This window comes from Pleuronectes platessa, chromosome 16 (genome assembly GCF_947347685.1).
Source record: "Pleuronectes platessa chromosome 16, fPlePla1.1, whole genome shotgun sequence".
In the NCBI taxonomy this organism is placed as follows: Eukaryota; Metazoa; Chordata; class Actinopteri; order Pleuronectiformes; family Pleuronectidae; genus Pleuronectes; species Pleuronectes platessa.
Window position 1 is genome coordinate 15,813,937 of NC_070641.1, and position 21,184 is coordinate 15,835,120.

Genomic DNA, 21,184 nt, shown 5'->3' on the forward strand with positions numbered 1-21,184 from the left:
GACTTAAACATGTTTCCATATAATATTGAAACTACTATTTTCATGGAGGATCCAGTTATCCCCTTATTTTGCATTAATCTAAAAAAAATCTCAATTTCTTAAATTTTGTCACTTTTATTTTGCTGGTGTTATTTAGGTCGCTGAGCTGCTTATATTTGATTTAATGAAATATGTTTGTTGTTATAATTGGAGGATGTTCACTCAATTTTTATTCTTTATTGATTGTGCTTGTGACAGGTCTGATGTCTGTAATAAAAAATAAACCTTTTTCACCGCAGGTTGTTGACAAGCTGTGATTTCAACCATATACGTTATATAAATTCTCAGAAAGTTTGTTTTAAATCACGTTTTAAGGCCTGATGACGTTAAAAAAGAAAACAAAGAGAAACTGGATATAGAACAAATGCGCTTCAAATTTTGAGGAGAAAGAAGTGAGCATTTTCCCTTTTCCAACTTCAGCAGTGTTCATGTACAGTGAAGACTTTATGTGCAGTAATCTCTGAGGAATGTCCAATATTCAAATTGACCTGCTGGGCCAAAGCTTGGGCCACATTCTTTCTGGCTTGCCTGTTGCAGCTGAACACCCCTCACCTCACCCCCTCCCCTTCCAAACATGACAGAGAACCGGGGGCAGCCTTCAGTTGTCATAAAAACTCAAAAAGTATTTAGTTTGTCCAGTTTGAAGGACCGTAACAAACATGGTGGCCTCCATAGAGAGGACCCGCTCCTGATGAAAACATAAAGTATTTAAATATAAAGGGCCCATTCTATTTTATATTCGCTTTCTGTGGATAGATCACTTTCACCTGAACCTTACACACTGGACCTTCACTGTTTAGAACACAGAAAGATGGCATCAATGGCTTAATTCAATAATAAACTCCATTTGACAAAAGTTGCAGAATATATTTGACATTGAGCCAAACATTTTTAGTTTTATAGAAGAATAATTAGAAAAATGGAAATATGACAATATTTATTGTGTCAGAGTTGAGCCTGACATCTATTTGAAACAAAGCTAGTTAAGTTGGAGTGTGTGAGTGGGGGCGTGCGAGCATGTGTTTCTACAAGTTCATGAGTGACAGCAGCAGAGAACTAGTTCCGGGTGGTGGGTTTGTGGCTGGAGAATTTTCAGAAAGTCGTTTCGCTCCTCCTCCAAGAGGCCGCGGGAGGTTTCAGGTATTTAACCTCTGTGGGTGTTTGGGTACAAATGAACAACTCCTTCAGATACCGTGACTTAGATAACTGAGAATCTTCACAGATATGTTCTACAAGTCCTTAAGTGTGTCAAGCTTATTCTGCTGTTGATGGTCAAGTGTCATCAACTGTTGTACATTTTACTGATAAACTTAATTTGATATAAATGAGTCAGTTTAAAAAAGGTGCAGTACATGTTTGACAATGATCCACACGTGTCAATACAACAAAAAGAGAAATAAACAATAGGATTTTCTTGGAGTTGAACCAGACATCTCTGTTCTCTGGTGGCGTGTGTGCAGGAAACAGATTCAGAAAAGTGTAAAGTCTGCGCTGGTGGAAAAACAGGACCTGACTCAGATGTTTGCTTCCATGTGCATAGAGCATTATTTAATTTAAAAAGAATTGCGACACAAATACAGTTGACTAGGTCAGTTCCATAGTACAGTACATTACACAGATGTAAATTCCCCTTTTAAATGACAGTGCTTCAGCACCCAATTCTTTCAGTATCAGCAGCACAAACGTTCCCATGTTTGTGTATCTACGTATCGGACGTTGCAGTTGATTCAAGTCGTACAGTGTAAAGAGACAATGCATTGTGCAGATACACACAAACAAACAGAACAAAAGTAAAACACGAAGAGGTTCAAACCTTTTAGGGACCAATGGAATGTCAATCTCTACTTCTTTTGTTTCTACACACATCGGACAGTGACATGAAGAAAGTGCAGAAAACTGGTAACAAGTCTGATGAACCGCGAGTGTGACGCGGAAATACATTCGTCTCACTTCTGGTCGATTTGTCTTCAAGAGAAGGAATCTGCTCACGAGTCTCAGCTCATCTGATTGGTCTTAAACACGGCATGGTAAGCAGGAAATAAAAACCACAATAACGATGATGTGTTCCTCATTGTTACGTGTGAGGAAATCCTAACAATCCTATGGAATAGAACACACGTGATGTGTTTACAGGCTCTTTAAAGTACAGACATGTGACGGGGGGGGGGGGGGCACATTCTGAGCTCGACAAAAGAGAAACAAACACTGCGCTGATTATTCTCCCTCAGGGACAAGGCATCGGTTTGTGTGCAGGGGACTTTGTTCACCTTCACCATCCATACAACTGTTCAGCCTTTTTATTGCATTTCCTAAAAGAAGCAGCTGCACGCTAAATGTGACACAGCAGTAAAGCTCGTCCACTGCACAGGGACAATCTCTCGGTTCTCATATCGTAGCACTGGTTTACTTTCATCTGGAAATAATGAGTTGTCCTTCTCTCGCTTCCTCACACACAAACCCACTAATTTACACACAAAGTGTATTTCACATGTGTATGTATACATATATACATACATACACATACAAAGAGGTGTACCATATGAAATGCATAGGGGAAAAAAAGAAATAAACGTTCAAAAACGCCTCACAGGTCTTTGCAGTCTTGCTCTCGTTGGTCCAAATCGATCACATCTTGAGGTCAATCCTCCTGTTTTACTGAGACGGCGTTGGCGGCAGCATCATCGCCTGCGTCATACAGGGATTCTCTCTAAATAGCTTCTGGGTAATTTATCATGGCCGAGACATAAACTAATGCTGTAACTTGTTTGGCAGCGAAAAGCAGAATCATTGGTGCATAAAAGAGGCATATTATATGTTCTCAGACTGGACTGAATGTATTCCTCTGCAGAAAGGACGGTCTTCCAGTGTTCTTCATCATCATCATCATCATCATCATGCGCTCTGTATGTCGTATTTTATGCATGCATCCGTTAATGAGCCCCCAAAGAAATCTTTCTTTAAAAGAGCAACAGTTGTTCTCTGTTTTGAATGACGAACTGGTTTTAGTACCATGAACACGCCACATTATTTACATTGTTTTATATTGAGCAATATAATTACACAAACCCTCATTAGTTAGATAAGGCGTAATGGTGTGTTACATTTTCATAAACGTATCAAATAAGAGTGGTTCACTCTCCCGTGGTGACTCACGATCACCAAAACGCGCAAAGTCTCTGAAATAAAATCATGAAATAAAAATCATAAATAACAAGAAGACAAGCTGTACACACACACTCACTCACACACACACACCCTGTCACACATAATTAAGATTAGTGGTCGTATCTAATGAGTGGTGTCAATGACCTTTGACCTCACTAAAAAGGTGCATCAGAGTTCATCACGTGGAATAAACAAAATTCCCATTTCCTACCTTCTCATCGCACAACAACATTAACGACGGCATGAATGAGCCAGCAAACACACATCGACAAGATACAGTAGTAGAAATGATGAAGGTGACGATTAGGGACTGGCCCAGTATGTGTGTGTGTGTGTGTGTGTCTAGATGTGTGTATGTGTTGTTGGTCATATTAAAATGGAGCAGGAGATTAAATCCTTCTCTGCTCCAGCAGTATACACAACTGCTGTGTAACTGTAAGTCATCTACACACACACACACACACACACACATACATTCACACAGGTTAAAATGGACGATGGATGGACAGACTCCTCTTCCACCTACTTCTTCCCGCTCTCTATGCAGTGCTGGAACTGGGCAAAGCTGAGGAACACCTGCTCCAGGGATATCTGGCTCACGCAGTAATCTTCAATGCGGTATTTCTCTTTGGCTGCCTCCAAAGTGCCAAACACCTGAGGGGGAGCAGAGGACATGGAGGGAGAGTGAACGTGGGAAAGTGGGATGTGAACATATCTCCTGGGTTACCCACCAACTCACAATGAAACAAACAATGAAAATAAAATTATGTAGATCTTTGTCCATGCACGTCTCATTTTGGAGAATGCAACTGGTAATGTGAACATGCAATTAGTGTAAAGCCCCTCCTCCACTGGTAAAATAATCCCACTAACACCCACTAATAGAGATTACTGGCAATTAACTCCCAGATCGAATGACAATGCAGTAGACAAGGGTTTGAATCGGCTCCGGCTCTGATTGGCAGAGATGGAAACGTGATACCCGGGTAAACAGGCTAATATGGCGAGAGGTGAGTGAGCGCCGCATTCCGGACGTTGAGCGTGAAGAATCGAGAGAACAAGAAAAGAGAGAGAGGCAAACTGCTCTAGTGGACTCAACCTGTGTCTACCTGCCAGTGTAAAAGTGTTATAAGTGTGTCAATTTACCCATCATGCAACACTGGTCAATTACAGATTTATATTGTTTGTGTTAGTTTTAAAAATCTCAGCTCAACAAGACAAAAACCTACAGAGGTGATCAAATAGGAATGAGATGGAGACCTTCTGGATGAATAGAGTTTTGCTGATACTGTCATAGCTGAGGTAACTGAAAGTTGCAGTAAATTAGTTTGTCCACTAGAGGGTGATCAAACGTAGCACAAGTGCAGGGATGGATTTTTTTTTTTACTTTGTTGAATAAAAATAAACATGCAGCTCTGTGACAGTACCTGGGCCCAGGTTAGTGTTTTGTCAGTCAGGTGGTAGTGCACCATCCCCTGGTGTTCATCCTTTAGTTGACTTCCTGTGGGAGGAAACACACATGTTTAGACATTAACCATGATTGATGGAGTGCAGAAACAATATCAAAATCCCTAAAACACAAGTTATAAATGTTATTCTTATGATTATCATTCTAAGTGTTACTCTGCGTCTCTGACCTGGAAAGGTGCTTTCAATGAATTCTTTGAACAGATGCAGATCACTGTCCTCTAGATCAGCCTCCACGTGCACTTTAGCCAGCAGAGTGTAGCCACTGCCAAACTTGCTCTTCAGGTGTTGGGGACTCCCGAGACATTTCATCTGGCCGTTGACCATCACCGCCAGCCTGGTGCACAGGGCCTCGCACTCCTCCATACTGGTGAGGGGACAGTGGTTGTTTGAGTTTCATATATGAGGATGTAGCAGTATAACTCTGTTAAACTGGTAATCGGGGGGGTGGAACATGTTTTAAACAAAAGTAAATATTTAACTTAGCTTAAATAATCATATTGTAAAAATACTTAATTACACAAAAGTCTAGTCTAGTCAACAATTGCAGAGGTTTTATGGAAGTACCTACTGAAGTAATCATTGCTGACTAAATGCAGAAAATAAGAATATAAAATAAGATAAGTATAATGCAAGAACCAACATTTGTTCACTTAAATACAGCACCAGGGTAACCAGGAGTTGTTACGTTCTACCACTCCTGAACCAAATACAACACAATCTAAATCTCACCTATGAGAAGTGATGACTATGGCCTTGCCAGACTCTCGTGTGCGTGTCACAGAATCCCACAGCAGCCTCCTGGCCACAGGGTCCATCCCAGTCGAGGGCTCGTCCAGGAAGATGACCGGAGGCCCACCAATCAGAGCCATGGCCGCACTCAGCTTCCGCTTGTTACCGCCACTGCATGTTGATGGTGAGAGGATATTTTAAACACACAGCATGAAGCCTTATCCAGGATAACAGGTGTACCGTGTGGCATAGATGACTCACCTGTAGCTGCGGACCAGTTTATCAGCGTGAGGCTCCAGCAGCAGGGACCTCAGGACGTTCTCCACACAGCCGGACACATACTTCTCTGGTATTCCTCTGAGCCTGGCATACATATTCAGGGTTTCCCTTCCTGTCATGTGGTCCAACACAGCGTCAAACTGGGGACAGTAACCGATGCGCTGCTGCACCTGCAATCCAGAGATAAAAGTGCACTTTCAAATATCTGCACTTTGAAAGCAACACTTTCGACCGAGTGAAAGTAAACTCCTCTGCTCATACCTTTTTAATGTCCCTCAAAATGCTGTATCCATCAATGTAAGCGTCCCCGGAGGTAACGCTCTCATCACCCGTCAGCATCTTAAAGGTCGTGGTCTTCCCTGCTCCATTGAAGCCCAGGAGGCCAAAACATTCGCCTTTTCCAACAGCTAGAGACATCCGGTCCACAGCCAGAAGATTTTCCCCACTGCTGTACACCTGAGAGGAAGAGATAACCACTGTGTCACATCTCACAGTCACTTGCATCCAGAGTAAAGCCGGTTTCAACACTGACGCACTTCATCTCTGAGTTTCGAAAGGAAAAAACCTTCTGTGCTTCGTACCTTGCTGAGCTCATGCAGAACAAGGGGGCTGCCGACCATAGACTCTATTATCGGCTGGCACTCCAGGACCCTCTTCCTCTCATCGGCCACGTCTCTGTCCTCTGGAAGGAGCGCTGCGTCCTCTATTAGAGGTAACTGAGGCACAAACACGCACACATAAGTCAAATGAAAATGTACCGTGAAAAATAAAAAACAAATAAGACATTTTCCTGTAAACATCCGTCTTACAAGAAAAGGCGCTTTCAGACGATGGTCCACATCTTTTGTCAGCATATGTCCCCACATCTTGCAATCTTTAACTAGACAGCCACTCAGAGAACACACCTCCTCCAACAGTCTCCCTTCTAAACCACATTTAAATTCACTAGATCTGGATTTGTAATTACAGGATCACCCAATTGAACACACTCATAAATATATTTTTCTTTTCTTCATAAAGAGCCATTAATTATTCACAGAGAATCTATTAAAATGTTTTTATAAAAAACCTGCCTCACAATGACAAAGATCTGGATCCACACCAAAATTCAGTGGCTTCTTTCCTGACCCAAATCACATCCTTCCAACAAGTACATTTTCAATACTCCTAACTAACAAACAAACACGGGGGGAAACAGGAACTCCTTTGACGAGGTAACAAGGGACAACAGTACATACAGTATAAATATGCTCTAGCAGACTCATGTAGGAGATTAGCCCCAATTAGTTCAATTAAAAAACAAGGGGGGTCTGTGTTATTAAATGGTCAACCTTATGACCTGGAATTCAGCCTATTATGATTTAAAGTTTCTAATATGATTTAAAATGTCTATTTCTTTAAAACGTTTTATTATATCTGCATGACCAGACCCTATTTACTATGTGGCTCTACAATCACTACTCCAGTTGTCTCCAGGGATTTTGCTCTGCTCAGTCTGAATGTAATCACCTAATATCCCAGGAGAAATCCATCACTGTGCAGGCTGCTTGTTAAAACCTTCCAGTTTCATCAGAGGAATAATCAAACACACACAAACACTGTGCTGTGCTCCCGCGACTCGTCTACCTGTTTGTGTCGTCTGCACAGGGAGGTGAGGATTCTCCAGAGTGTGCGGACAAACTGCAGCTCGATGGTAAACAGCAGAATGAAGAAGACCACTCCCTGAATCGAAAAGGCCACGAGGAAGCGTCCCACACCAGGCTCCGACATGGAGAAGTAGTTTGTCTGGTATGTGACGTCTAAAACCAGAGGAAACGTCAAGTCAATTTGATTACGAGCACAATCATGCAGAATCTATGCAAAAGACCTTTTTTTGGTAATACATCAGATTTTTTTTTATTATCTGAGGAAAAATCCTCATTGTCCTTACTGTAGTGTTTGCAGATCGCCTCGCTAACAAAGCTGGACGTACAAAAAGTGAGGAATTCGTAGTTCTGGTAGAACTGGCTGAAGGACATTCCGAGGCAGTAGTTTGGGAAGATCAGGAACACCTTATCCAGCAGGTGTGACAGGTGCTGCAGTTTCAACTCTGGCGGAAGAAATCATGATGGAGCAATGATCAGGAATCTTTTCTTTTCTTACCTATTTTTTTCCCTTATATTTCCAATTTTTTTAACCTGTGGAGTCAGATGTCTCCTCAATGTCATTTCAAAAACTCGACTTCTCTCCACACAGGCCTCGAGAACATGATCCCTCACTGGCTTCATATCCACATAAACAGCAGGTTGTATTAGAGGAGGGAAACCGTGTTGTTTCCCCTTTCAACTCGAGTCGAATTAGCAAATAAAAAAACCTACTTTCCCAACCCTTAAATCCATCCTGAGTATAAGCAGTCGATTTATAATGGAAAATACATTTGAAAAAGTAAGGGTCCTATTTAAGTTGAGGGCCATAAATGTTAACATTCACAACATTAGCGGCGCGACCTACAGAGTATTGATTATGGAATATAGTGATTATAGATTATGATTTGTCTTTACATGCAAGGCTAGCATGTTTGTTTATAGTGCATCTTTCGGCACCTTCTGAGTTAGTCATCCTAAAGCATTGCTTAGTTAGCTTAGTTTATTTATATGTGTTTTTAAGAGCTCATCTAATGTGTCACAGAGGAAATAAATTTCTGTTAACGACTCGAAAGTGTCTCGCACTGTTTTCACTGCAGAAAAGGACATTGGGCCAAATAATCTCTGACGCTGTTAACAATGACTGTTATCACCGCTCAGGCAGGAGCGCGAGTAGAGAGTCTGAGGTATGGTACGAGCCAGAGAAAATCATTCAGACCAATTCGTGAGTTTGAGTGAACCTGTGAGTGACAGATAGAAGAAAAGAATAACTGGCAGCACCTGAAAATATATTTGGACAAGCTACCGAATAATCAGGAGTTTATTTTTTACTGGCACTCGATCTGATTAACAGCTATCTGGAAGGTGACATTTTGCCCACTAAGGCACTGAGACACTTTGTCAATGTCAACCCAGGATGGAAAGCAGGGTCTCCTCTCACCTGGGATGGCCATGATGTTGACAGCCAGGAAGGTGGCGGTGCCAGAGATCACGTTGAAGATGGTCAGGCGAGTGTAGGCGGTGGCCGCAGAGGAGAAGAAAAAGCTGAGTAGGTACATAAGAGGCACCACGCCCCAGCCGTAGAGCAACAGCAACAGCAACACATCCACCAGGTGGTTGTCCTCTACGAAGGCCTTGACTCCAAACGCCCGGAATACCACCTGAAGACAAAACAAGTCGAGACACGAGCGAGGACAATTCAAGCATCAGTTCTATGCAGACTGTATTTTTAAGCGGGACAAATCTGGCCAATCTCCAACCAGTCAGTCTCAGTATACTAATACCCGCACGTCATCAGATGTCAAAACTCACCAACATGAGGAGACAGGGCAGCAGGTAGTTGAACAGGTCCCAGAGCAGCGCCGAAAACCAGAAGTTGGACAGGTAGACGCCGCTGACCTGCTGCACGTGCTTGGACTTAATAGCGGACTCCGTGACGAGCAGCAGGGCGAAGGTGCTGGAGAGGGAGGCCATGCCGTACATCAGGTTGATGGCGATGGCAAAGCCCGTCTTACCCCTTACAGGAGGAAGGAAAAAGACAGACGGTTAGGATAGAGAAGAAAGATGGAGGTGGCTGATGATTAACAGAATCACATTCATGTAGGGAATATAACCTTGTCCGGCCATATGGACAATGATGTGTTGAAAATCTGTCTCCTTGCTCTTTTCTCCCCACACCTAGTTAATGCATACAAGGTTAGCCCGACACGCCACTCGACGAGAGCAAGTCCCCGTGGAGTACAGTCTACGCTAAAGAAATGTCATGGCTCAGAGGGCGTAATATAAATCCATGACTTTCAAATGCAACAATGGCTGAAACTCTTGGCAGGCGACCATTAACACTCATTAACCTCCTCCTGCGAGAAACCACGTCCAACAGATCAAATGGTACCCTACCTGGTGGGGACAATAGTTTCAATAGCAGGCTAATTGTTCACCAGGCCCCTGTACTCACTCTGTCAGCCGGCCCTGGGCGACCTCCGACAGGTTGCGTGGCATGGGGTAATTTCCCATTTCTATGGAGGCGTTTGGCCCTGCTATAAGTTTGAACAGAGCGTTGTCCACCATCATGAGAGCCGTGGCAGGTGTGTGGTAGCCCTCGTTGTTGAAGTAGGCCGTGGCCTCGGTAAACTGGCTGCTGCGGCCACGGAAGGCTGCACCCACCACACAGCGCTCATTAAAGCTGCCTCCCTCCTCCCCTGCCTGGGTCAGGATGTAATCAGTGAAGTCTGAAGGGAGCGGAACAGAAAAGAGGACATGTGGTCAGTAAACACTCAACCGAGCAGACGAGCCATGTCTCGGTCTCGCTCGGCTCACCAGTGATGTTGACGAGTTGGCCGAGCTGGGCGGGGAGCTGTGAAGTGTATGCGTTTGCCAGAGCAGAAGCCAGTGGACTCGCCCCGAGCGGCAGAGCCAAAGGGACCCTGGTGGGACCGTAGCGGCTGAGTGCCAGCCTCAGCTGAGGGGCGTTCTGGTGACTGGGGAAAGTGCGTGCCACCACTAAGGCCACGACAGTGAAGACCAAAGGAACCAGGAACTGAGCCACCATCACCTTCCAGTTTCTCCAGCTGTACAGCGCCCTCTTCAGGAACATGGCATAGAACTGTTGCAGGTGGAGTCTCACCTGGCGACGGGGGGGGGGAAAAGGGAAAGCGAAATGTGAGCCATGTGAACGATATTAAAAAAAAGATTAAAAAAAGCATTTGGTTTCTCTTTATCTCACCCCCGTGTTGAGCTTGATGTTGGAGCAGTCCTCTGAGATGAGAGTGCCGCTGTCTGTGAAGTCGGTGACATCGGTCATGCCGCTGATGCTGCTGGCGTCGTCTGTGGTCCAGTCATTGGACCGTCTCTCATGTTGGTACTGAAGGGCGGGCAGCTGGATAGCCTGGATGTCCAAACTGGAATCTACAAGCTTTCCCACTCTGAGCACATAAAGAAAAAAGCTGCGATTATGCACTGACAAACAGAAAACAGCATTAAAGGGTGAATTGAATATGAAGTCTGCAGTTTTGATAGCAACTGACTAGAAAAACTGTATATGTATATACACATGAATAAAGATTGATTTATTTGTATTTATTTTCTTTTGTTTAACGAGAAACACTCGCTGTGCAAATCCATTCCCTCTGTTTATTTTTTAGTAAAAGAAGAATAGCAAACCAGGGCTGCTTTCAAATAAAACTATTTCCAGCCCTTATAATTAAGTGATCATTAAAACAATCCCATCTAAGGCCAATCCAACTATATTAGACAGGCTCATCCTGCCAGATTCACTGTGCCTTTGTGAGCCTAGTTGCAAACATCTACACATCCATAATTTTAAGGAATGAAAAAACTAAATATGAATAAACTGAGCTCTACAACATCATATTTCATTAGAGGTTTTGGAACAATAAAGCCATTTTAAATGGTGGAAATGCTACCATCTGAAAGACAAGTCACGTTCTCGGCTGCAATGTACTGAACTCGAGAAGGGAGCTAAACGAGAAAAAGTTGAAACAGCAGCTTTCTCTGTGTGTCATGTTTGATGATTGCTGTGTAGCTTAGACGACCAAAACACAGCGATAGCCTCTCAGTGTGATCCGTAAATAATGAGGCCTGTTGCGATGCCATACACTCGTGCAAGTGAAGCGGTGTACAGAGTCAGCCGGCTGCAGCGGATGCGCTCGTTGCCACAGATACGCATGTCGAGTCAATGGGGAAGCAGAAATAAATGCTCATTAAGCAGCAGGCAGCTGGAACTGAGATGTGTAAACTGAGACCTGCAAATTGTTCCATTTTACACTAAGGTTCAGTTGATGTGGTTTTGTGTACAAAAGGGGAAAAGGGATTTAATGAATCTGGCATAGAAACAGTTTAAATGTTCCAAAAATAGATGCATTGAAAGTCAGGGCAACTTTATTAAAATTGAGAGACTCCGGAGGGTTTAACTGCACAAAATGTTTTGTCCTTCTCTATAATATTCTATTAGATGTTTCACCTTGTAAACTGCAATAATAATAATAATAATAATCTTTATAAAGACAACACTGAGATATAGCGTGACTGATTGACAAAGGACGGTTATCCCACAGGAGCCATGACAGTTAAAGCTCTACCACCATCTCTCTCAAGTCTACTGAGAGAAACAGCTGATTAAATAGCAGATTTCGGATCAGTCCATGGTTGATATTGCTTTGCCAGGCAGTAGGAGAGTTACTCCCAGAGTCAGATTCTACTGATAAAAGAAAATTATCACCCTGACCTCCCATGTGCCATTTCTCCTACCTGAGGAAAACTTCTTCCATGGTGGTGACAGAGGCTCCGTAGCTGGCGATGCCCAGTTCCTCTCTGTTCATCTCCAGCTCAGCGAACAGCAGCTCGAACCTGAGGAGTCATTCACAAAAGAGTAAATCCGGGAAAATAAAGGTTGTCACTCAGCAAAGCTATTGATGAATCTAAAGCTGCCAAAATTCATTGAATAATCATATCATAATAAAATACCCAAGAGAAGAAAGAGAGAGAAAGAGAAAAGCCACTCTGAGGTGGGAAATACATTTTATAAATTTCCTGATTCATTCTTGGACATTCTCAAGTGCTCCCTTCACAGAAGCCAGAGTCATTATCCTTTAGTCATCTGGTTCAGCCGAGGTGATTTCTGGTTGGTGCTCGTTTGAACCATTAGGCCACTTCACTCTTCCACTGTGTTTTTGTGAGTATTCAACAGAGGAACAAAGACCAGTCTGACTCACCTGCTGGTGCTTTCTTTGGGCAGAATGTAAGAGAGCTCGGCTCCGGCGCTGCTCTCCAGCGTGGCGTTTGGAACATACATGTGGACAAGGCGGGTGATCTCGGACACGTTACAAAGAGCATCCTTTACTATCACCATGTGGTAGCCAGCACCTGGTGAGCAGAAGAAAGGAATAAGCCGCTGTAATAAGTCATGGCGATCACGTGTTTCCACTTCATAACTAGATTTTCAAATCTCATGAGCAAGAATGACATCTGATAATACACGTTAGGTCACCATGACCATGACCACCAGAATCTAATCAAGTCATCCTTGAGTCCAACTGAATGTTTGTCCAGTGATTGATATTGTGTTCACAAGAATTTATATATTTTTATAATTCCTGTGAGCTCCTATAAAAAGGGACAGCTATCTTTTAACAACCATTCCTAAAATCAATCAACTCTGAGAAGGACATGGTCCGCAGACATTTCGACGTAACCCTCCACTTACCATATTTGTTCTTAAGGAAGAGCGGTGACCCGCAGCACTGCAGCTCTCCTCCTGCCATGATGATGATTCGGTCACCGAGCAGGTCAGCCTCGTCCATGAAGTGCGTGGTGAGCAGAATGGTGCGACCCCGTTTCTCCCCTTGCAGGAGGTCCCAGGTGGCACGTCGAGCTGAGGGGTCCATACCCGATGTGGGCTCATCTAACATCACAACCTAGAGATGGGTAAAGATAAGAGGAGTTGATTGAGGTGGAGAGATATGACAAAATGAATGACGCTGAATAATGCTTGTTAAATTCTTATGACCTTGGAGTCTCCAATGAGGGCAATGCCAATAGAGAGTTTTCTCTTCATGCCACCAGAGAGGGTCTTGGAGCGAGCGTGCCGCTTGTCCTCAAGGTTCAGGACACGGAGGATTCTGTCCACCTCATCTGGAATCTTTTCTTTGGAGTAGCCTTTCAACTAGATACAAGAACAAATAGAGTAAACCACCAGCATTTACCAGGCTCTAACAATGGGAAAGTTTAGTATTTAGAAGAACTGAAAAGTTACAATACGCTGATAGAATAATCCACTGTGGAAGGACGCCAAGATGGAAGTCACAGAAAAAAAATGCTCTTAATGAAACTAATGTGGAAAATTAATGCTAAGTTGAATCTCTTGGTAAAGTAAAACTGCTGCGGCTACAATAACAGTTATGGAAATAATATTACAATACTCATTCATCCATCCATCCTCTGTACAGCTTTTCCTTTTAAGAGTGGTGGGGGGGGGGGCTTTAGCCAATTATAATAATTGAGTTTTGTCTCTATAAAAAAAAACATGAAATAAATGTATAATTTGGAAATGATGTGTGGAACAACAAAGGATTTAGCTGAGAGAATGTATAGTGACACAAACGTCTAATAAAGTGGTCTCAGAATATGAACCCCATTGTAACTGTATAGTAGGTGTGCAGGTTTGTGTAGTAGTTTCATGTATACAAGGGGGATTGTGCGAGTACCTGTGCGAAGAAAAGCAGGTGCTCACTGACTGTGAGGTTATCAAACAGTACGTCGTGCTGGGGACAGAGTCCCAAACTGCGGCGGATCAGGGACATATCCTGACAGATATCGTAACCGTTGATGTAGGCCCTGCCACTGGTGGGAGGAAAAAGACCTGCAAACACAAGCATAAGTACGGGTTAATATCGAGTAGGTGACATCTATTCTTATCTGTGTGAGAATTGCTTTTTTCTATATCCTGCTCACCTGTCAGCATGGACAGCGTTGTCGTCTTCCCAGCACCATTGTGTCCCAGCAGCACCGAGATCTGTCCTTCAAACATGTTCAGCGTCAGATCCCGCACCGCTGTACGCGTCTTGTTGCCCACTTTGTATTCCTATCGAGAGAACAAACCCAAAACCTTTATATGCACATCCTAAGTGGAAATAAAGGTACCGTCTAATTGCTGCAATTGATTTTTGTTACGACCGTCTATGCCACCTGCACCACTCTAAGCAAGGGGTCATGCTGACCCTCTGGGCCACAGTGTTCTTTTTTGCTGCTCACCTTAACAAGGTGTTTGATCTTGATCCCAGAGACTAATCCAGCTGGTTCCTCCTCTATAAACTCTCCTTTCAGAGCCTTTTCTGCATCCTCCTCTTCCTCTTTCTCGTTCACGAGAGCCATGCGAGGGCTGCTGCACCAGTAGGAAGGCTGCCGATGTGGAAATTGAGAGTAATTGAGGCAGAGGAAAGATGAGGGATAGAATAAAGGTTTTAGTTAAAAATGGTATCATAATATCAGCGTATATTTCCAACATATCTGTGCATTTTATTTTGCACACTGCATATTTCTCACAATATGAATGAAGCAAGGTTATGACAGGATGCTACAAAGGGGCCAGAGAAACTAGACCAGTCATAAAAGCACTAGACATACACTCCACGCTACATGGGACTGTTTCCGGACTGAACCTCCCTACCTGATGCACTTCCTAAAAGCTAATCCTCCACTTTCGAAGCTGTAGAAACAGCTTCTCACGCCCACAAACACACAATGGACCCCCAGTAAAGTGCGTCACAATCTTATCCACACCCTGCTCGCAGTCTCTTTAATTCCTGAATCCTGGGAAATAGGGTAGAAAGTGTTTATTTTTGTGCATGTGTAAAAGGCACGCCATTTTTGTGATTGTCCACAGTTCTTATAAAGATAAACATTTGTGTTGGCTGAAAAGACTCTGACACTTCCTGTGATTGTTCTTGGCTGATGCCAACGATTACCTCTGGCCGATAAGCTGCGACCTCTCGCTTTCAATCCCCTGCGATGTCATTACATCACCGACCGTTTCTTTCACTGACCGCAGGAATTCCTTTAAACTACGGCAGACTAAACGGGAGACATCAGCCTTGACCTTACAACTACCTGATGCTGTCATAGGAGCTGAATCGAGCAGGTTTCATTAATAAAGGGGGAAAAAGAATGATACAAATCTAAATTTCTTCTGTTAGATTTGGAAAAATAAATTCATCATTTGATAACAAAGTCTCTGAGCCGAAAAGAAATAAAATCCTGGGATGCCAAAGGTGAACAACTTTTCAACTGCATCTCTTGACCAAACCCATTAAATGTGAGTAAATTCCTAGTTAAATACAAACTATCCAAACTCACAAGTTTAACTAATAAATTAAATGGGAAAGGTGATTAAGGTGAATTTATTTTATCGCACACGACATCCTTCTTTTTTGTTGCACTTCTCAATTTTACTTCTCATGTTTGAATCAGTGAAGTGACTCTGCTGTGAAGACGAAAGCCACTGGGACACTGGGACCAACGCAATGTGGTTCAAGGACCTTCTGCTTGCAATTATTTGTAGAATCCATATCTGTTTTTATTGCATTATCTTTCCATTCTTACACTAATGCATCTGTATTTGGTTACATCCTCAGTTAATGTATGTGTGTGCATGCATGCGTGAGCGGCTTAGTGCACAGCCTACCAGTACAAAGAAGTAGGATGGTAGAGGCACTCCATACTCCCCAGGAAAAACTGCTTCCACGTACCAGGCTACCAGCCCATAAAGCACAGAGTCGAACAGCAGCAAGGCCATAACCTGGGCCATGGAGAAGTCGTCGTCCACCGTGACAGAGTCAAACAGGTTAGACCACTGGATTCCTGTGCCTGTGGAGGACGACAAAGACAAGATTAACCTTAAAGATAACTCTGTTTTTAAAAAGACTTAGAGGAACAAAGAATCGCTCCATATTTACAGGCTGCAGTTTAACATCTTTTATTCATTTGTATTAAACACGAGAGAAAGTCTCACCTTTGCCTTCGAATATTCCAATGAGCTGAGCACCCATGGACATGGCCACGTTGGAGATAAGGCAGGCTGACACCTTCTGGGCATGGCTCAGTAAGTCGTAGCGTGGCCACAGGAACAAATAAGGCAAGTAGCTCAGAAAATAGATGAAGCCGCCCGCTGCTGCTGCCACGTTGGCTAAAGAGACACAAAAAGAAAGAAACACTGGATAATGTTTGCTGTCACACATACAGATGAAGCATGAAGAAGATGAGCACCACACATGGATTTGTAGAGCTGAGAGAGATACATTTATATGTGAGAAAATATATATTTTGCTGTAAAATCGATTTTTCTGAGTGACAGACGGATTTTGTGAGAGCTGCTGAGAGGACAAAGGAAGGATGGGGGAGAAATTCAGGAAAAGGGCGAGTGTGGTGGACGGGAAGAAGGAGAGATTTTGAAAGGTGTTTCTACTTCCATTTCTGTGCAGCATGATGGAGGTACTTGTGGCAGACAACGTGACATTTTTAGCCTTTCTGGACCATTGATCAAGAGCCATTATCTGTTTCTAAAGAGTAGGGTATGGTGGGAGATATGTCAGACAGCTGCACACACCAACACAGCCAGAAAGAAATAGTCCACTGAAGGCACTTAAGGGTCCTTTCAGTTGGTTTGGCCTATTTTCTGTAATAGCCCTACTTTCCTCTTCCATCATCATTTATAAGAAAAACTGAGTCAGGCTTCAAAAGCAACGATCTTTGTGTTTTAGCCGCTTCATATTTATTTGAGGTGTCACAGAGAAAAGAACATTATTAAATGGATTATTTTGCTTCTTTAGTCCACTCAGTTAAACGGTACTGATTCAGTGATTTACAGTTGGACAATTAATCAGGCTAAAAGTAGCAGAAGGAAAAAGAAAGGAAGTCAAGTTTAATTTTATACCCATGTCTAAATAGACAATTTTTTTTTATATGTGGTAAAGAGAGTAAGATGGTATAAATAAAAAGGTAGTAAGTATATTTTTATTTTATTATTTTATATGAATTCCTGAATTATGCAAAAATATACCAAAAGCTCCTTTAGGCAAAGTGAATATTTGTGCCAAATTTGAAGGAATTTCTTCACAGCATTCTGTAGTTGTTTGTATTAATGTGGCAAAGAACGTTTTGTGAGGTCACAGTGACCTTGACCTGTGACTACGAAAGTCAAATCAGTTTATCATTGAGCCCAAGTGAACCTTTATACCAAGAAATTCTCCCAACATTCCTGAAACATTATGTTCACAACAGTGGGACAAAAGGACCAGCACCCATAATGCCTCTGGCCATGTCTGTCGCCAGCGCCCAATCATAAAAATGACACTAGTGGGACTAAGCCACATTCTGTCCAAGCAATAAAGGAAAACAGCCTGGGCACAACAGGAAACAACTACCTTAGAATTAATGGAGAGAGAAATTAAACACCTCATTGTAAAACTTTAGCTTTTCTCTTCTGCTCTGCCCCTACAGACCAAAAGGCTTTTAAAGCTTAATCATAACCAATCACGATTGTACGTAATCGTACTTGCTGTTGCCAAATAAGCCCTTGGCTGTTTTGCAAGAGACTAGCAAGCAAGTGCAACCCGAGCCGCTTTGGAAGTGGGTGTTGCAGTTTTGAACGAGAAGCTCTGGAAGAGTAAAATGCACAAAGAAGGAGAGGAATTGTGATAACACTGAGACGGAGGTGGAAACCACTAAGGACTTCAAATAACTTGTTAACAATGCATTTCTCTTCACCAAGACATGGCACCTTACTTAATGTGCTGCCTGGATTGGCTAACATTGATCAAATATATACCCAAACATAGAGGGACATTATGTAATTAACCCTGAGGAGTCTTGGGCTATTTCGGCCGTTATTAAATTTGTGTCTTTATGTTGATACTATGTCTCATTAAAAACACCCTTTCCTCTGTTCGGTATCTTTTTTCAGCACCAAATTGCCTATATCGCTAGACAAACATTTTTTTGCTTTGACATAGTTTATCAAGACTTTGGACCCAAAAACAAACAAGAAACTTCAACCTGATTTAACTCCAGAGGGTTAATAACAATACTTACCTTATAACTATGTGTAGGAGTTTTGTTTTTGTAGCTCAAGAGCCTTTTGTTGCTGCTTTTATGCTTTGGATCAGAGAAAAGCTGAAAACAAACACTTTGACCTACATCTGAGAGACCACGCACTGTTGCACGCACAGAACATTTCAGCCTGCTGCTCCTGAAGTTTAACAGTGGAAGGAAAAAGGCATTTGACGACACATGCAGTGCAAAACACAAAGACGTGAGGAAAGTGCGGGCGGACACAGAAACACACACCTCGTGAGAAGAAGGCACTGATCATGAAGCTGAAGTTGATGGTGGCCACAGTGAATGTGAGCAGGAAGACAAAGACCAGCGTGGGGTCACTGTAGCTCAGCACTGCGCCGTTAGGGCTCACCTGAAACGACACATTCAGATCCAGCGCTCAGTTAGCGCTCACATGTTAACTGCCTCTGAACCAAGACATCAAGTTACTGTTCAACTGTACTGAAGCCGATATTTCCATTTGAGAGACATGTTAATTCATCTTTGCCAACATACGGCAATATCAACTTTTAACAGAATAAACAATGCAGAAAAGAAGTGCATTTATGTTTACAACAAACATTTTTATTAGTTTTGTGCAACCGTTCATGGTTCAAATGTAAACTATCGTGTATATCTTGTAAAAAAAAAAAAAAACGCTGATTACATTTCAATGTCATAAGGACTTTGAAGGAATCACCCTAATAGGAATTTTTACTCCCTAATATCAGCCTCCAAAAATCCTTGAATAGTGACATTTGATTGCAGTTCCTATTCCTTTGCTTAAATATGTGGCAATGGCATTACATGTTGGAAATATTGTGTTAACTGATCTGACAATCTGTCACACAAACTCACCTTGATACAGAGCAGCAGGGTAAAAAAAAAGATGGAAATGGAGAGGAAGAGGAAGAACAGGAGGAACCAGGCACTCCAGTGGAGCCAGTTGCTGAGACCCATCATCCTCATGTATTCCTGAAATGCACGAGAGAAAAGATTCAGACTGGCTGGCTCTATTGCTAATTGTCCGAGCAGCCCACGCAGAGACACAGAAACACACCTTGAGCTTCCTTTCCTTTTCCTGCACGACGGATCGTACGATGTTGAGGGATGTGTATGTGAAGCTGAGCACCATAAGTAGGGGCAGCTGGTTCTGAATGGCCAGGATGAAGACGTCGTATATAAAGGCAGGATACGGAAACCGTGATAGGACCACTCTGACCTGCGCCAGCAGAGGGGCAGCAGCAGTGCTGTTGTAAGAATGCATGATGGCTCTGTCCACTGCATGCTGCACCGCCAGGAAGCCCTCTCGATTATAACCTTAAAAAAATAAAAGAGCAGTTATTCAATTTGTAGAAACTGTACCAGGGTTCCAAGGATTTTCTCGTGGAGGAAACCCACTTTCTACGTGACCTTGTCCCATATTCTCTCCAGAGTTCAACATTAAAAAGGGTTAAAGCCCTAGAGGCAGAAAAGTGGAGCTGCAGTGGTGAGTGATGCTGCATTTGGAAGTTGGACATTCATATTCATGAGATCCAAAAGCTTGTCGGTGTATATTATGCTGCTGTGACGACCTCATCTTTTGGAGTATGCTTCCTCATCCAATTAAAGTTGCAATCATTTTTTGTGCAAGTCACACGTGAGAATCGTCAACAACCCCCCCCCCCCCAAACACTTGTTCTTGGTGAATCCAGCGGGGGATCCCCTGCTGTGCTCACACATAATAGGAGGCAAGCACCTTCTCCTGGGAGAAAATATGAAAAGAACTTGGGAGATCAGTGGTTCTCTAAAAGCAGCTTACGAGAACGATTTGCAGGGCTTCTTGGTGCAAACAGAGAAGTGTGGCCCTCTAATCCCCGGTTAATCATAATCGCATAATTTAAACCTAACATATCCACTGCATTAGAGGACTAAGTTTAAGAGCGTGCCATGTCACCTGAACGGTGCCTGAAACCTAACAAATGGCTCACAGATGATGAAAGGCCGAGCTGTAACCTGATCGGGCCACAGATGGTTGCCGTGGAAACACAGCCCAAAGAGAGGGCGAGAGAGAGAGGGCGAGAGAGAGAGAGAGAGAGAGAGAGAAAGAGATAGTGGTAAACTAAGAGCTTTTCATGAATCACAGTCTCTGTCCAAGCATAAAAATACAATGTTTAGGACTAATTCTTATTTGAAAGAAATACGAGGCTTTTATATATTGAACATTTAAATTTGGACTTGGCGCCCTTCTGAGGACATGATGGTGCCTGTCAACCGCAGACAAGGAAGAGAGAAAAAGTGAGAAAGACAGACAAAGAAAAGCAGAAGATAAGGAAGGTCAGAGAGAAGGGGGGCGGGCGGGAGGTTCCTACCTGGTGTGCCCCCATCACTGTCGTGCTGCTCTCTCGGCCCTGGCATTAGAAAAAGGGGAAAGAGACGGTGTGTGTGCCAGTCCAGGTCACTATTCGGGTTCAGCTCGGACTTCTCCTTGATTGGGGCATTGCGCGGGGTGAAGGAGAACCGCAGGTGGTAGCGCACCTGTGTGTGAGAGAGAGGAAAAAGAGGACGTTTTCTGACATGACATGCGAGTAAAATCTAGAGAATGGAGATTAAGTGCAGTTTGCCTTTCACACATGCACAACACAACGGGAGATTCTCTACACAGACACGTTCACAGCAGCCACAAATCCTCTGCATTATTCGGGCGAGAGGTGAGGCAGCTGGGAGCAGCAGGCGGAGAAAGTCTGTAGAGGTTAGAGGATCTAATCGGGATGCCTTCTGGGTGCCTTATATTG

General features: G+C 43.2%; 1 protein-coding gene across 1 annotated transcript in view; it reads right to left on the reverse strand.

Annotated features, from left to right (window-relative positions):
• Positions 1-1,560: 1,560 nt before the first annotated feature.
• Positions 1,561-21,184, reverse strand: part of abca3b (ATP-binding cassette, sub-family A (ABC1), member 3b) — a 28,513-nt gene continuing 8,889 nt past the window's right edge. The window contains exons 5-31 of the mRNA XM_053442994.1: positions 20,762-20,927; positions 19,471-19,730; positions 19,269-19,385; positions 18,663-18,783; positions 16,330-16,503; positions 16,003-16,184; positions 14,574-14,720; positions 14,274-14,403; positions 14,027-14,181; positions 13,330-13,485; positions 13,027-13,237; positions 12,536-12,686; positions 12,072-12,170; positions 10,528-10,726; positions 10,122-10,428; positions 9,760-10,033; positions 9,117-9,321; positions 8,746-8,965; positions 7,613-7,771; positions 7,309-7,481; positions 6,264-6,398; positions 5,944-6,138; positions 5,665-5,852; positions 5,404-5,574; positions 4,842-5,038; positions 4,632-4,705; positions 1,561-3,858 (exon numbers count right to left, since the gene is read on the reverse strand). Of these exons, the coding sequence (XP_053298969.1) occupies positions 3,727-3,858; positions 4,632-4,705; positions 4,842-5,038; positions 5,404-5,574; positions 5,665-5,852; positions 5,944-6,138; positions 6,264-6,398; positions 7,309-7,481; positions 7,613-7,771; positions 8,746-8,965; positions 9,117-9,321; positions 9,760-10,033; positions 10,122-10,428; positions 10,528-10,726; positions 12,072-12,170; positions 12,536-12,686; positions 13,027-13,237; positions 13,330-13,485; positions 14,027-14,181; positions 14,274-14,403; positions 14,574-14,720; positions 16,003-16,184; positions 16,330-16,503; positions 18,663-18,783; positions 19,269-19,385; positions 19,471-19,730; positions 20,762-20,927 (4,698 nt within the window). The 3' untranslated portion in view covers positions 1,561-3,726. The remainder of the gene's footprint in view (positions 3,859-4,631; positions 4,706-4,841; positions 5,039-5,403; positions 5,575-5,664; positions 5,853-5,943; positions 6,139-6,263; positions 6,399-7,308; positions 7,482-7,612; positions 7,772-8,745; positions 8,966-9,116; positions 9,322-9,759; positions 10,034-10,121; positions 10,429-10,527; positions 10,727-12,071; positions 12,171-12,535; positions 12,687-13,026; positions 13,238-13,329; positions 13,486-14,026; positions 14,182-14,273; positions 14,404-14,573; positions 14,721-16,002; positions 16,185-16,329; positions 16,504-18,662; positions 18,784-19,268; positions 19,386-19,470; positions 19,731-20,761; positions 20,928-21,184) is intronic.